Below are 13,937 nucleotides of genomic sequence, written 5' to 3'. Positions count from 1 at the left end.
CGCCAGGACCCCGAGCCCGCGACGCCACCCCTCCAGCCCACCCGGCCCGGCCGGCGGGCCCGCGCCTCAGCTGCCACTGCTTCACCTTTTAAATTTTCCGCCATCTTTCCCCACGGCTAACGACATTCGGGCCTAGCCGGCCTCGCGAGAAGAGAGCTCGCGCGGGCGTGGCCGGGAACGCGCAGCCTATTGGCCGCGGCTCGCCGCGAGCAGTGCCCGCGCGGACCAACCGGCGAGCCGTGACCGGACCCCTCCCCGCCGCCCGGCTCGGTCCCGGAGGCGGGTGCTCGCCACGCTTTCCCAGAGTGCGTCTGGGCGGCGGCGGCGGCGGCAGCGGCGGCGGCGGCAGCTGAGGTTTCCCGAGGCCCTGCCCGTACGCCGGTCTGTCTGTCACGCTGGTAGCCAATCACGTCGTCAGCCAGTCAGATGGGGGATTCTTCGTCCCGTCAGACCCCCAATTACCACCGTCAGTCAGTCTGTCATCACATATTAACCCCAAGCAGGCCGTGACTCCTAGGTAGACTAGCGCCACATCCAGCTGTTCAGTCCGGCCACCGGATTCAAATCAGGCAATAGGTCGTTCACCACAGACAGGTGTCTAGTCAGACCCTCCCCCATTCACACTGTCGATCAGTCAATGGCAGCATCCATTTGTGCCCTCGAGCCGGCTGCGATTTCCTGGAGGCAGACAGACGGCACCGTTAGCCAGCCTGTCATTCCCTCAGACCGTCCGGTCTTCACTTTGTCAGCCGACCAATCAGCCCTCCTCACCCTCTACCCCTGCCCTGTGACCAGCTGCGAGTCTCCCTGGGGAAATCCCCTCTTAAGCTACAGCATCCAGCCACGCCCTCGGGCAGGCTGTGATTAGGAACAAGATGTCATTGTCAGCATCTAATACAGCCCCGTGGGACAGTCACACTATCAGCTGGTCACTGTAGTTCTCTCAGATTACTCCTCATTCACACCACGATTCAGTAACAACACCCAGCTAGGCCCTCACAGCAAATAGTCACAGCAACGGTACGTTTAAGCTTCCACACCACCTGTCAGTGGGGCAGCCAGTCTGTCATTTCCAAGGCGACGCATCCCCACCATCAGTCAGTCTATCCTCTGATGCATTGGGTCCCTCAGGGAGAGTGGGATTCTAGCAGGGCAGACAGTCGGTAACCACATACAGCCGTGGAGTCAGGCAGCTAGCTGATCTTGCTGTTGGTCAGTCAGCCTGTGACTCGTTCAATCTGGCCCTCATATTGTCGGTCAGCGAGGTAGTCATTCTCAGCATCGACCAACCACACTGTCAGTGGGAGCACCCAGCAGGCTCCCCAGCATGCTGGGATTCAGTGAGGGGGGGCATTCAGTCCCCAGACACAGCTGCCTAGCGAGTAGCCACAGATCTGTTGATCAGCCAGTCTGGAATTCCCTCAGGTAGCCCTGCTTCACACTGAGCCAGACAGTACAACATCCAGACATTCCCTCAGGCCAGCTGTGATTCCTGACACTAGTCGGCCATTCACAACATGTGGCCACCCAGACAGGCAAGTAGCATCACAGGTCATCAGTCAGCCAGCCTGCAAGGCCCTCAGGAGGCTGCCTGTCATCTCCACTGTCAGGCCACCAGCCCCAGCCAATCCTAGGCGGGCTGTCATTCAGCTAGATGTTCAGGAAACCACGCTATCAGTTCCTCAAATTGCCCCTCTCCCTGTGACTCCGTGAGTTCTATAGTCAACCAAACGGTTACACAGTTAACCAAACGGATGTTCTGTCTGCCTGCCAGTCCAGCTGCGAGCTGGTTGGAGAATGGCTGGCTGGTCTGAGGTTCCACCAGCCCCTGCCTGCCCTGAGTTGAACAGTCAGCAGCGTAAATCCCACAGGGCATCCCCGTCCCTCCCTTAGGACAGAGTCAGATGGTGGTCCTCACATACCCCTCAGTGTCCCCAGGCAGGGCCCTCCCACTTCCAGGAGCCAGGAGACCTGTCTAACCCACGAGAGTGGTTTCAGACATGACCTCTGCCTGTCTGGATTTTGGGGGGAGATAGAGGGGTCTGTGGGCTGGAGGGCGCATCCCTCGGCCCTCCCCAAATAGTGTGATGTGGTGGGTAAAGGCCAGGAGCCTGGAGCCTGACTCCCTGGCTCATATCTCATCTCCACTACTTACTAAATTGTGTGACCTTCGGCAGTTTCTTCATCTGTAAAACCTCAGATGGGTGGCCTTGGGGTGCGTGTCTTCTGCTCATCTGGAAATTGAGTCTTTCTGGACTAGCACCATTTCAGGAGACCTCAAAAGTAAGAAGCTGTGCTATTAGTACTGTGTCCCACTCCCAGACATTTGTTCATTCAGCATTAATTTAATGCCTACTGTATATACTGCCTTGCCCGATGCTGGAGCCAATACAAGGTTTTATCTATTGCAAGCTGCACAGGTTTGATCGATTTTAATGTAAACCTCATTTTGGAGTATAACATACATACAGAAGAGTACACAGACCAGGGATGAACAGTGTAATGAGTTCTCATAAGCAATCATACATGTGGAACCAGAATGCAGGTTAAGAAACAACATTACCAGCCAGGGCTCCAGAAGCATTTAGTTTTTTTAGCATCTCTGCAATCAGCTTGCGTCTTATAAGTACTGGTGAGTCATAATTTAAATGGCATCAGTTTTTTGTCTTCTTAGTGATACATAAAATAATGGTGCATTTTATAATCAGTGGTGACTCAGGGTTAGTGAAATCCAGTCATAACAACAAAACGGCAACGATAACAGCAGGTAACATTTCTAGAAGCCTAGGAGGAGCCAGACACTTTGCAGATGTCATCTATTTTAATTCTCGCCACAGCCCTGTGACATGACGGTTTTTAGCCTCATTTTAAAGACTGAGGAAACTGAGGCCCAGAGTGGTCAGGCAGCTGCTCACGGTCAATTCTTTTACCCCAAGTCTGTGCCTGCTCTAGCCAGCACCTGCGGGGATTCAGGGCTTGCGTGACGGAAGGTCTTTCCCAGGACAGAGCCTGCCGGAGGGGTCCCAGAACACTGGATTTCTAGGGTTTCTGTGGGGGACTGGGAGCAGGGATAAGTGATGCCAATGGGCCCTTTCTAGACTCAGCGCCTGCCTGTGGACCTGGCTGGGGTGGGGACGGGTGGGGAGTGGAGTGGGGGGTGAAGAAAAATGAATTAAAGGGGACCTGAGACTCCTTCCTTCTCTAGCTGGCGGGTGGGGGTTGGAATTGCCCCTTCCACAGGGGATTCTCTGCTGGCTTTGCCTCCACCCCCGCACCTCCTCCCTCACTGCTGCTCCTACCTCCTCGCTCATTTCTGCCCCCAACACACCCCATTCCCCCCACGTTCAGAACTTCTTCCACTGGTCTTGCAGAAGGAAAAAGCCAGCCCTCTCTCTTTGCCCCCTCTCTCCTCCTCCTCCTCTTCTAAAGGTAGGATATCTGAGATCTTGAATCCACCAGATTTCAGAAATGGGAAGGGACAGGGACCTCAATTTTGGGTTTTGATGTGCGGGAGTTTCTAATTACTCCCTTGGAAAAAGCTTTAAACGCCGGGGACAGTTTTGAGTTACTCCTTTGTTTCTGGGGGAGCAAGTCCTGGAGAAGGAGGAGAGGTGACCTGGTGGGATCCCAGTGGGACATCAGTTACCCCTGTTGTACACATGAGGAAACCAAGGCTTAGAGGGGAGGCATCTTGCCCCGGTTCTAGAGGCGGCCTGATTATTAACTCTGCCTCTTCTGTTGCAATTGGCTGGTGCTCGGTTTACAGTGGGAACAGGGCAGGGCTAAGTTTTATAATTGAGAGAGGGACCCTCCCATCAGGATCCTTCTTTGTGATTTTTTGTGCGCATGGAGAGTGGGGAGGTCTGGTCATTGGGTATGCTCTTGATCTAGTATTGTGTTGAACAATTTTTTAAAAAATAATTAAATACATAAATGACTAAATGGCTCGCCCACTCATTCACCACACCCAGCCTCATGCCAAGCTTTTTCTCACCTTTGCACTGGCTGTTCCCTCTGCCTGGAGTGCCTTTCCCCCAAATATTCGCCTGGCAGACCCTTCTCTCTCTTTAGGTACAGCACAACCATCACCTCCTCCAAGTGGCCTTCCCTGACCTCCACCTGAATGTTGTTTCCTCTGTTGTCTCTGCCTCAGCACTCCCAGCACTTATGATGTGTAGCCATCTTTTATTTCGATTTGATTTCTTGTTTCCTGTCTGTCTGCTCCCCTAGAATGTTGATTCCACCCCATGAGGGCAGGAATTTTTGTCTCGTTTTTTTCCACTGCCTGATCCCCATCCCCTAAAATAGTACCTGGCCATAAATGTTCATGAAAAGACAGAAGGGCAGAAGGAAACAAAGAAACACGGGCGAAATGACTGAGGTAATGAATGACTATATACATGTAATGCTAAGTAAATAAAATGGGATTAGTGAATAAAAGGGACTTTGAGGGAAAGGGACCCCAAGTTCCCACATTTGGAAAGTAAGCAAACTGAGATATGGAAACAAAAAGACAATTCTTTTATTTTTGTTTAAAAATCTTTGAGTGATAAGAACTGAGAACTTTTGTATAAAAAGGGCACTGGGTATTGCTAGGGTGAGTGTGGAGGCCAGGCAGGGGTAACACTGGAAGGGTTGATGGGGAAGAAACAGGGCTTGGGGGCCAGGCACGGTGGCTCACACCTATAATCCTAGCACTTTGGGAGGCTGAGGTGAGAGGATCGCTTGAGGTCAGGAGTTCGAGACCAGCCTGAGCATGAGCGAGACCCGTCTCTACTAAAAATAGAAAAAAAAAGTAGTCAGGCAACTAAAAGTAGAAAAAATTAGCCACATGTGGTGGTGTGTGCCTGTAGTCCCAGCTACTTGGGAGGCTGAGGCAGGAGGATCACTTGAGCCCGGGAGTTTGAGGTTGCTGTGAGCTAGGCTGACGCCATGGCACTCTAGCCTGGGCAACAGAGTGAGACTCTGTCTCAAAAAAAAGAAAAAAAGAAGAAAGAAAGAAACAGGGCTTGGGGCCCTGGAAACAGAGAGCAGAGGGTGGCATAGAGTAGATGGAATGGGAGCTGTGGCCTCTGGGAAGGAGCACGGAGTAGCAACTCAGTCGTCCCATTCATCATCCTCTTCCTCATCGCCGGCCTGGTCCTCCCCTTCATCTGGAAGAAGAGAAAGATGTGGGGTGGGACTCAGGCTGGGCAGCATGGGGGGGTTCCTAGGACCTGGCAGGTGAGGACATGGCCGTGGGGGGCTGAGGTCTCCGGCTAGAGGAGGGAGAGTTAGGGTTTCCATTTAAGACTAGAAAGAGATTATAGTCAGGGTCCAGGTTCTAGTTGGAGTTGAGGTTAATATTGTCAAAAATCTGGTTATATTAACCCCACACAAAGGGTTAATATTAATCCGTTTGTCACTTAATGGGGCAAATTTAAACATTATTAGCAAAGGTGGGGTAATTTATTATTGTTTCATGGCTGGTTAATGCTAATATTGTTGACATAATGGGGTTAATGGTAGTAATATCACTGTCAAAAGATGAGGTCCGTATAATATTGTCATACAGTGGATTCATGTTAATCTCATGGACACACTTTGTGGTTAATGTAAATATTATTATCAAAGCTGGAATTAATTATATTATTGTCACATAATAGGCTGAGATTAATATTGTCCTCATATAATGGGTTAATGACAATACTATTGACATATTAGGAAATATTAACATAATTATAAAAAGATTGGGTTAGTTATATGTTATTATCACATAATGAGTTATAGCTAACAGTATTGTCAAAGTTGGGGTTCTTTACAATATTGTCATCACAGTAGACTAATGTTAATAGCACTGAACATATGGGATTGATGTTAATATTGTGAACACAGCCTGGCATTAATGTTACTGTCAAAGATACAGTTAATTATAATATTGTCACATAGTGACAATGGTAACATTGTCAAAAAGGAGAATGATACAAGATTCATGTTAATACTGTCATCAACAGATGGGGCTAATGTCACTACTGATGGTGACTGCTGGGGTTGCTTTCAGGCCAGCGCTAGCCCTGGGAACCAGGCTCGCGGTCCTGGTGGGATCGGCTCACCCGAGGAGTGGATGGCTCTGCTTCTCTTCTGCATCACATGCATCAGGGCCCCCACGAGCCCCTCCGAGCTCTGAGGTGGTGGCTGTGGCGCTGAGCTGTCTAGGGACCCAGGAGTCTGCACAAGTAGGGTTCAGCATGGAGGGCTCAGGGCCTGGGAGAGGAACATTTCTCCCCTCCCCATCTCCATTATTTCTCCTCCCACACACTCCAATCCCCTTTGAGATTCTCCAGCAACCTCCCAACCCTATCACTGAACCCCAAAAGCCTGGCACCCCCATCCGTCCCAGCATTAGCCCCCCAATATTGTGACTTGCACAGGACACCCCAGAGTCCCACAGCCCCAATCCTCCATCCTGCCCATCCTCACCTTATTCAGCTGAATTCCCTGCCGGATTTGATCCAAAAGTGCCCCCCGACCCCCACCAGGGGCCAGGCCCCCCCCAGGCACCAAAGCAGGTGGGGTTGGGGGAGGGACTGGCCCATCCCCTGAGCTGGGTGGTGGCGGTGGTGGTGGTGGAGGTGGTGGTGGCAGGGGCGGCCCCCCAGCCCCAGGAGGTGGAGGAGGAGGTGGTCCAGAACGTCCAGTGGCTGGAGGGGGTGGTGGTGGAGGGCCCCCTCGGCCTGGGGGTGGGGGTCCCCGGGGCGTTGGTGGAGGTGGAGCACCCCCAAAAGGTACAGGGGGCAGTGGACCAGAACGACCCTTGTTACCCCCCACAATAGGGGGCCGTGGGGGCTGGTTCCCTCCTCGGGATGGCGGTGGGGGCGGTGGAAGTGGCTCTGTGGGGGCAAAATAACACACAGCTGTAATTACTATTTTCTTCTGAGCCTCAGTTTTGCTCATTTGTATGATGGGTACCCCAACGGACTAACTCCTGATTTCGGCAGTATAGGCATTCCCAAGAGGACTGAGTGACTTCAGTGTATCTCTTAGGTATCAGCTGCCAGGGCTGGAGAAGAAGGGGATATATGGAAGCGGGGCTCACCCTGGCGCCTCATCTCCTGTCGCACAGCCTCCAGCCCGCCCTGGTCCTCGATGAAGTCGTAGATAAGTTTGGAGGTCTCGGCATCGGTGAGCTGGGCCTCGCTGATTCCCGCCCTGGAGAACAGACTCCGCAGATCCGGGTCGAGGTTGTTCACCTGCTCAGGAGGAAAAGGCCGGGGCAGGGGTCAAAGAATAAAGTGAAGAGGGAAGGGACATGGATTATTATTGGGTCCATCCCAGCGAGAGATCTGAGAGGGATGTGGGAAGGGTGGGATCTGGGAGTGGAGTCTGAGCAGTGGTCTCTAGAAGGGTGGGTGAGTTGAGTAGGGTCCAGGGGACTTCAGAGTTACTCACGTCAAATCCATTCTGGGGGTCCCACCCCACGTGGCTGACATGTCTGGGGGAAATGAGAAGACTACAGTGAAGCCCCACTGCCTTTTTCCCCTCCCTTCCTAGTGAAGCCCTTTGCCCCTTCCTGCCCAGAGGGACTCTGAGGGGCCAGAATTAATGAATGAGTGAATGAGTATGAGCAGGAGTTATAGAATTAGAAGGAGTCCATAGTTTGTGGTGCTGATCTGTCCACCTGTCCCTCTTTCTACCATCCATCTACCATCCATCTATGGAGAAGTGGGTGGATCCCACAAAGCACTCATTCATTTGTCTACCTATCCATTCACATTCATCTGTTGGACCCCTGGTCTGTCCATACATCTTTCTCTCCAACCATCTGCTCACACGTACCTGTTTACCCGTTTGCCCACCAATCTGTCTTCACACACATTTGTCTATCCACCCATCCGTCTACCCATGTGCCCACCTTTCCATCCACTCATTTTTCTACCGATTGAACCAAACACTTCTGTTCACTTATCCATTGAACTGTCCTTTCATCCACCTGTCTGTCCACCTATCCATCCCCATCCACCTTGTCTGCAAACCAATCATCAACTTGTCCACGTACTCATCCACTCACCCATCCATCTACATACCCACTTCCCATAGACCCATCCACCTGTCTGTCCAACCACTTAGCCATACATTCTTCAACCCATTCACTCATTTATTCATTCATCCATTCATCTATCCATCCACCCACCCACCCACTCCCCAGCCAGCCCACTTAGGGTGGGCCTAGGCTAAGTCAAGTGAGGTGCCTAGGGTGCAAAATATAAGGAGGCACTCACTCTCAGAGTCACGAATTACAGTGGCATGACCCCGAGAGTGACTACCTCCTTAAATTTTGCACCCTAGGTACCTTATTTAACCTCTCCCTAGTCCCAGCTCTGCACCCACCCACGTATCCATCTGCCCATCCTTCCATCCACTCAGCTATCCACCTGTTCATGTGTCCCTCTGCCCCCAGGGATCTGTGTGCCCACTGGGGAAAGGTTCTTACTTGAATCCGCAGGGTGCACCAATATCAGCCTTGCGAATCTTTTTCTTCCCTGAACGTTTCTTATCAGCTGGGCCAGGTCCAGGTGCTGGGAGTACTCGGTATCGTGAACTTGTGATGTCAGGGTTCTGGATGTCCACTGTCACCAGCCCCAGGGCCAGTGGGCCAGATGGTGTGCCTGTGGGGAAAATAGGGTGGTTGGACCAGTGTCCCACTTACCTACCAACCAAAGTATAGGGGCAAGAAATGGGAAGACTGTTGGGGGAATGTATGTATGTGTGTGTGTGTGTGTGTGTGTGTGTGTGATGGTCATGGACGCAGTGGGTGAGGGGTCCAAGTAGGGTCTATGGAGAAGTGGGTGGATCCCACAAACCATTCATACATTCACTGATTCATCCATTTATTCACTCACTCATGCTTACCACTTAATTTTTTTTTTGTTTTGTTTTGTTTTTTGAGACAGGATCTCGCTCTGTCATCTGGAGCACAGTGGCGTTATCATAGCTCACAGCAACCTCAACCTCCTGGGCTCAAGCGATCCTCCCGCCTGGGCCTCCTAAAGTGCTAGGATTGCAGGTGTGAGCCACCACACCCAGCTCCACTTAAATATTAACTCATTCATTCACTGACTCATTGACTAATTTGTTAAATTATTCATTTGTTCAATCATTCACTCAATCATTGCTGTTATTTATTCACTGTTCATTCACTCATTCATTCATTCACTCAATCATCCATCCATCTATTCATCCATTTATCCACATATCCATTCACCTATATATCTATATACCCATCTATGTATCATACATCTATTTATGCTTTCATCCTCCCATCGATTCAACCCCCGTTCAGCCATCTATCTACCACCAGTCCCTCCACATGTCCATGCACCTGCTCATCCATCCACATATCCATCATCCTTCTACCCATCCATTCATCCATTTATCCATCCATAAACTCATCTATCCATCCATGCACCCATCTACCCCTCCACCTGGCCATCCATCCACCCATTCACCCACTTACACACCCACCAAACTACTCATCCATCTACCCACTCTCCCCCCATTCATTCAGCCAGAAAAGCAGGAAAGAATCAGTACTCACCCCCTTGGTCTCCACCTGGGTGTGGGGGCAGGGGCGGGAGCCCTCCTCTTCTCTCTGGGAAGATGGAGTGTGTAGAGAGCTATCACAACCTACCACAGGTTCCTGGGCTAGTGCCTTACTACTTAGCACTTGCACTAGAGGACTCACCTTCATTGGCTGGTGCTGGTGGTGGGGGTAGCTGGCGTCTGTCTGTGGAGAGACAGCAGGTAGACTGGGAGCCAGAACCATGAGAGGGGGCTTTTCTAGCTCCCCACCCTTGCACTCACCTCTGCCCAACTTCCTTTCCTCCCCTAAGCCTCCTCACCTCCACTTTGCCTCTGATTCCTTTTTTGCATCTTCTCCTGCACCAGGGCCCGGAAGGCCTGGGCCTCGCCCTCGTCTGCAAAGTTCAGCCCTGCTTGGCAGTCCTGCACATGCCTTGGGGTCAGCAGCCTTCCAGGCTCCCCACACTTTCCCATCTCCTCCCCACACCCCAACTGAGGCCCAGGGGTTGGTTGGTCACTTACATCTCCAGCGAAGGTGTGGAAGAAGGGGGTGGGAGTGGAGTAGACCAGCTGTGAGTATAGCTCCTGTTCCCAGAGCAGCCGGCCAGCCTGGAGAAGTGCAGGGTAGGGGACATGCTGGCACTGAGGCGTGCCCTGGGTGGCAGGCCTTTGTTATCTGGACAGAGAGCATGGTGTCCAGATTTGGGGTCTCAGGGTATTATTTGGAGATTTTCAGCTCAGCATCAGAGTTGGGGAATAGGTATCAGATATGGAGGGTTGGAGTATAGTCTGGGAGTCATATATTTTTGTGAAAGGTTTGGGTTTGGGGTTCAGGGCCCTAGATGTGGGACTTGAGGGATTGAATTTGAGAATTTAGGACTCCAGTCCTAGGAAACTGAGGCTTATTCATAGACTCAATCTTGCACCCACTCCCCCTTCATGGCAGGTAGGGCTCTAGTATTTAGGAATTGGGGTTCAGACATACAGATTTGGGAGGTTTTGAGAAGAGTCCAGCTAAGGTATATGTAATTTGGGGTCTGTAGGGCAGAGTATGGCTTTAGGAGTTTGGTCAATATCTGATGGCCTTGGGATCTTGAAGTTATGCTGGGTCCATCTTTATGGGTTTAGAAGAATGAATTTGGGGTTTAAGCCTGGAAAATTCAGGTTGGAGATTTATGGAACAGATTTTTTGCTTAGGAACTATGTCACTACTTAAGTGTTCAGGAGTTTTAATGGAATTCTGGGGTCCATGCTGTGAGTTTAAAAGGACAGATTTGGAGTTCAAGACTCAATGTAATACTCAGGTTTGGGGAACAGATTTATGACTTAAGAGCTAGGCAAACATATGGGTTCAGGAGTTTTGATGGGGGACTCCTGGGATGAAAAATGTTGAGTTTAGAATAGGATCAGGCATAAATATAGTGCTCATTTTTTGGATTTGTAGAATAGATTAGGCTTAGGAGGTGAGCTAATATTCGAGGGTTGAGAGATCTTGATATGGAGACTCCTGGGTCAGCACTGCAGACTTAGAACGGCCAACCAGAATTTGGGATCTTGACGGGGCTTTGGTTCTGGGCCTCAGGGGTTCACTGATCTGGTCCCAGGGCTCAGGGCCATGGACACAGATCTCGGTTTGCAGGTTGAGAACCGGCTTTCAAGTCCGGGGGTGGGGTGGTCACCTGAAGGCCATAAAGGCGGATGAAGTAGGACTTCTGGGGGTTATCCTTCACGAAGCACACAGCCCCACAATGCTCCTTGGTCCAGTGCTCGGCTCCAGGGGGCAGTGCCAGGTACAGCTGAACAACTGCGGTGGCCAGGGTCTGGGAGAGGAGAGCAAGGGTCATTGGAGTTTGGTTAGGTGTAGCCAGAGGGTCTTGGAGCCAGACCTGGTCCTTCCTTCCTCGTGGCTGTCGTGGGGAAGGAAGAGCTGCAGCCAGAGGCAAGGCAAGTAGACACTGAGATCTTCCTGGGATAGGTGGCCGATGGTGAGTGGATTCTAGGAGAGGAGATGATGGAGAGGGACAGGAGAAGGGGGAGGAAAGAGCAGGAGAAAGGAAGGATGGGGAAGATGAGGAGGGAGGAGGAGGAGGAAGAAGAGGAAAGGAAGGGAGACAGGGAGGGCCAGGAGATCCCCAGCTCACCCAGCATTTTCGTCCAAGCATCTCAAAGAGCCGCTGGTTCTCGTGGTCCTGGAGGAGGGTGGAGGGTATGTTCTGCTGAGCTGCGGGTCCTCCCCGGCCCCCGGGCCTGCCTCCCACAGGGCCCCCACTCATGGTGCTTTCTGCTCTTGTCCTCTCCGGCTAGGCTCTGGGTGCAGGGTAAGAAGAGGAACTTCCGCAGTGAGCAAGGGAACAGGAAGTGCAAAAAAACCACAAGGGAAACAAGTCCTCCAGGGGCCCCTCGGTGGGCCTGACCTCCTCCTCCCTAGGACAGGCTTTGCCTCCTCCTTTAGATTGGGACCCTCTTCCTTTTGACTGGTTAGAGCCATTTTTTTTGACTAGCTCAGGTCCTCCTCCTCCTTTCTTACTCTCTGGGGCCCATCTCCCTCTGGCTGGCACTGAGAGCCCAGCCATCTGCACACCTCCGTGTGGCTCCCTGTGGCAGGGGCAGGGAAGAGCCATGGGGCAGTGCTGACTCCTTCCTACCAAGAGCACCCAGTTAGCCGGGGGCCGAGGTCCAAGGCCCTAGTCCTGAAGGGTTACTGCACTAAAACTTTTCCTTTTCATGACACAGCGAGCCCCAGATCCCACCCCGATCCCGAGCGCGCAGACATTGCCAGCAACGCATACACCCTGGTTCACTTCCCCGTCCCTCACCCTTGCCTCCCTGCAGCTCCCAAATTACTTTCTGCTTGTTATCCTCTTTTTTAAAGAAAGGAACTTTATAACATATAAGAACGCCTAGGCCAGGCGCCGTGGCTCACGCCTGTAATCCTAGCACTCTGGGAGGCCGAGGCGGGAGGATCATTTGAGCTCAGGAGTTCGAAACCAGCCTGAGCAAGAGTGAGACCCGTCTCTATTAAAAATAGAAAGAAATTAATTGGACAACTAAAAATATATAGAAAAAATTAGCCGGGCATGGTGGCACATGCCTGTAGTCCCAGCTACTCGGGAGGCTGAGGCAGGAGGATTGCTTGAGCCCAGGAGCTTGAGGTTGCTGTGAGCTAGGCTGACGCCATGGCACTCTAGCCCGGGCAACAGTCAGACTCTGTCTCAAAAAAAAAAAAAAAAAAAAAAAAAAAAAAGTACATAATCTTAGGAGACTTGCTTTTTCCCCACTGGACATTCTACTATTATCTTAACACTCACATAGCACTTAACACATGTGCCAGGCTGTCCCCTATACATTTAAAATCCATTAAATGATCCTCACAACAGCCTGTGGGATAGACACTATCACCATGTCCATTTTACAAATGAGGGAACTGAGGCACGGAGTGGTTAAATGATTTGCCCAGTCGTCCTGGTGAGCACGACAGGCAGGCTGGGTCCGAGTGCACGTGTGCGTCCCTCTGCTCCAGGCCTTCACTCTTGGCTGTTGCTACGATTTGTATTTGCCTAGAGCAGTGGTCGTTCATTTCCACCGCTGTGTAGTAGTCTATGGTGTGCGTGTGCAATCTGTGCATCCATATTCTGCTGGTAACAGACTTTTGGACTCTTTCTGGTTCTTGCCATTGGGAGCAACGCTGCAGTGTTCGCTCCTGTACACATCTGGTCCACATAGGCAATGGATCGGTGGGTTGCAGGCTTTATACCTCTAACTTTTCTAGATAATGTCAGACTGTTTCCCCAAGTGAATGCTAGCTCAGTCCCCATGCCTCCCTGGGCCTCGGTTTCCCCATCCCTGAGGTAGGCCGTTTGGGAGCGAAGCTCTCAGGCACAGGGACAGCAGTTTTGGGGAGCTGAGCAGGTCCGGGCTGTGACATTACCAGGTACCTGAAAGGAGAAAGCACAACTCCAGGTGAGACCAGTCCTGCCTGGAAACCTCCGTGGCTCCCCACACCTGCAGATCCAAAGCCTCTCCCTGAGCCTAGACTCAAAGCCCCTTCTGCTGTGGCAGTTCCAACCCCCCTCCCCCCTCTCCCCCTCACAACTCACCGTATGGTGCCCCAACTCACGGGGCTCCGTCAAACCTCCAGGCCGGGAGCTCCTCCAACCTGTCGATTAGGGCAGACCCCAACTTGGCCTTAAAAAGCCGTTGCATTCATTCACTTAACACTGCTCATCGAGCACTCACTGTGTGCCAAGCAGATCTCCGGTATCCGGCACAAACGAGACAATAAATGTGTATTGAAGGAATAAGGGATTAATAATGATATCCGATCTGACCTAGTGTCTTCTGAGATTTTTCCAAGTGGCTTGCATTTCTTACCTCATATT

General features: G+C 51.6%; 1 protein-coding gene across 1 annotated transcript; it reads right to left on the bottom strand.

Annotated features, from left to right (window-relative positions):
- Positions 1–4,966: 4,966 nt before the first annotated feature.
- On the bottom strand, positions 4,967–11,887 carry WAS (Wiskott-Aldrich syndrome). Its single transcript, XM_012652289.1, has 12 exons — positions 11,700–11,887; positions 11,238–11,378; positions 10,081–10,167; positions 9,879–9,981; positions 9,722–9,763; positions 9,575–9,628; positions 8,471–8,645; positions 7,429–7,471; positions 7,076–7,229; positions 6,460–6,869; positions 6,093–6,207; positions 4,967–5,153 (listed from the first exon to the last, which is right to left on the bottom strand). Exons 1-12 carry the CDS (start codon positions 11,829–11,831, stop codon positions 5,098–5,100), a joined length of 1,512 nt encoding a protein of 503 aa, XP_012507743.1. The 5' UTR covers positions 11,832–11,887; the 3' UTR covers positions 4,967–5,097.
- Between the last annotated feature and the right edge of the window lie 2,050 nt (positions 11,888–13,937).

This window comes from Propithecus coquereli, unplaced genomic scaffold (genome assembly GCF_000956105.1).
Source record: "Propithecus coquereli isolate 6110/MARCELLA unplaced genomic scaffold, Pcoq_1.0 Scaffold388, whole genome shotgun sequence".
Taxonomy (NCBI): Eukaryota; Metazoa; Chordata; class Mammalia; order Primates; family Indriidae; genus Propithecus; species Propithecus coquereli.
The sequence above is the reverse complement of the archived record's forward strand: the minus strand, read 5'-3'. Positions and strand labels throughout refer to the sequence as shown.

Excerpts from the sequence above, each read along its gene's own strand:
- WAS (XM_012652289.1), bottom strand. The coding sequence starts at position 11,831 with ATGAGTGGGGGCCCTGTGGGAGGCAGGCCCGGGGGCCGGGGAGGACCC. Across the intron at positions 10,168-11,237 it reads TCCGCCTTTATGGCCTTCAG|GCTGGCCGGCTGCTCTGGGA; the intron begins GTGACCACCCCA and ends GCACTTCTCCAG. Across the intron at positions 7,230-7,428 it reads ACCCCCAGAATGGATTTGAC|GTGAACAACCTCGACCCGGA; the intron begins GTGAGTAACTCT and ends CCTCCTGAGCAG.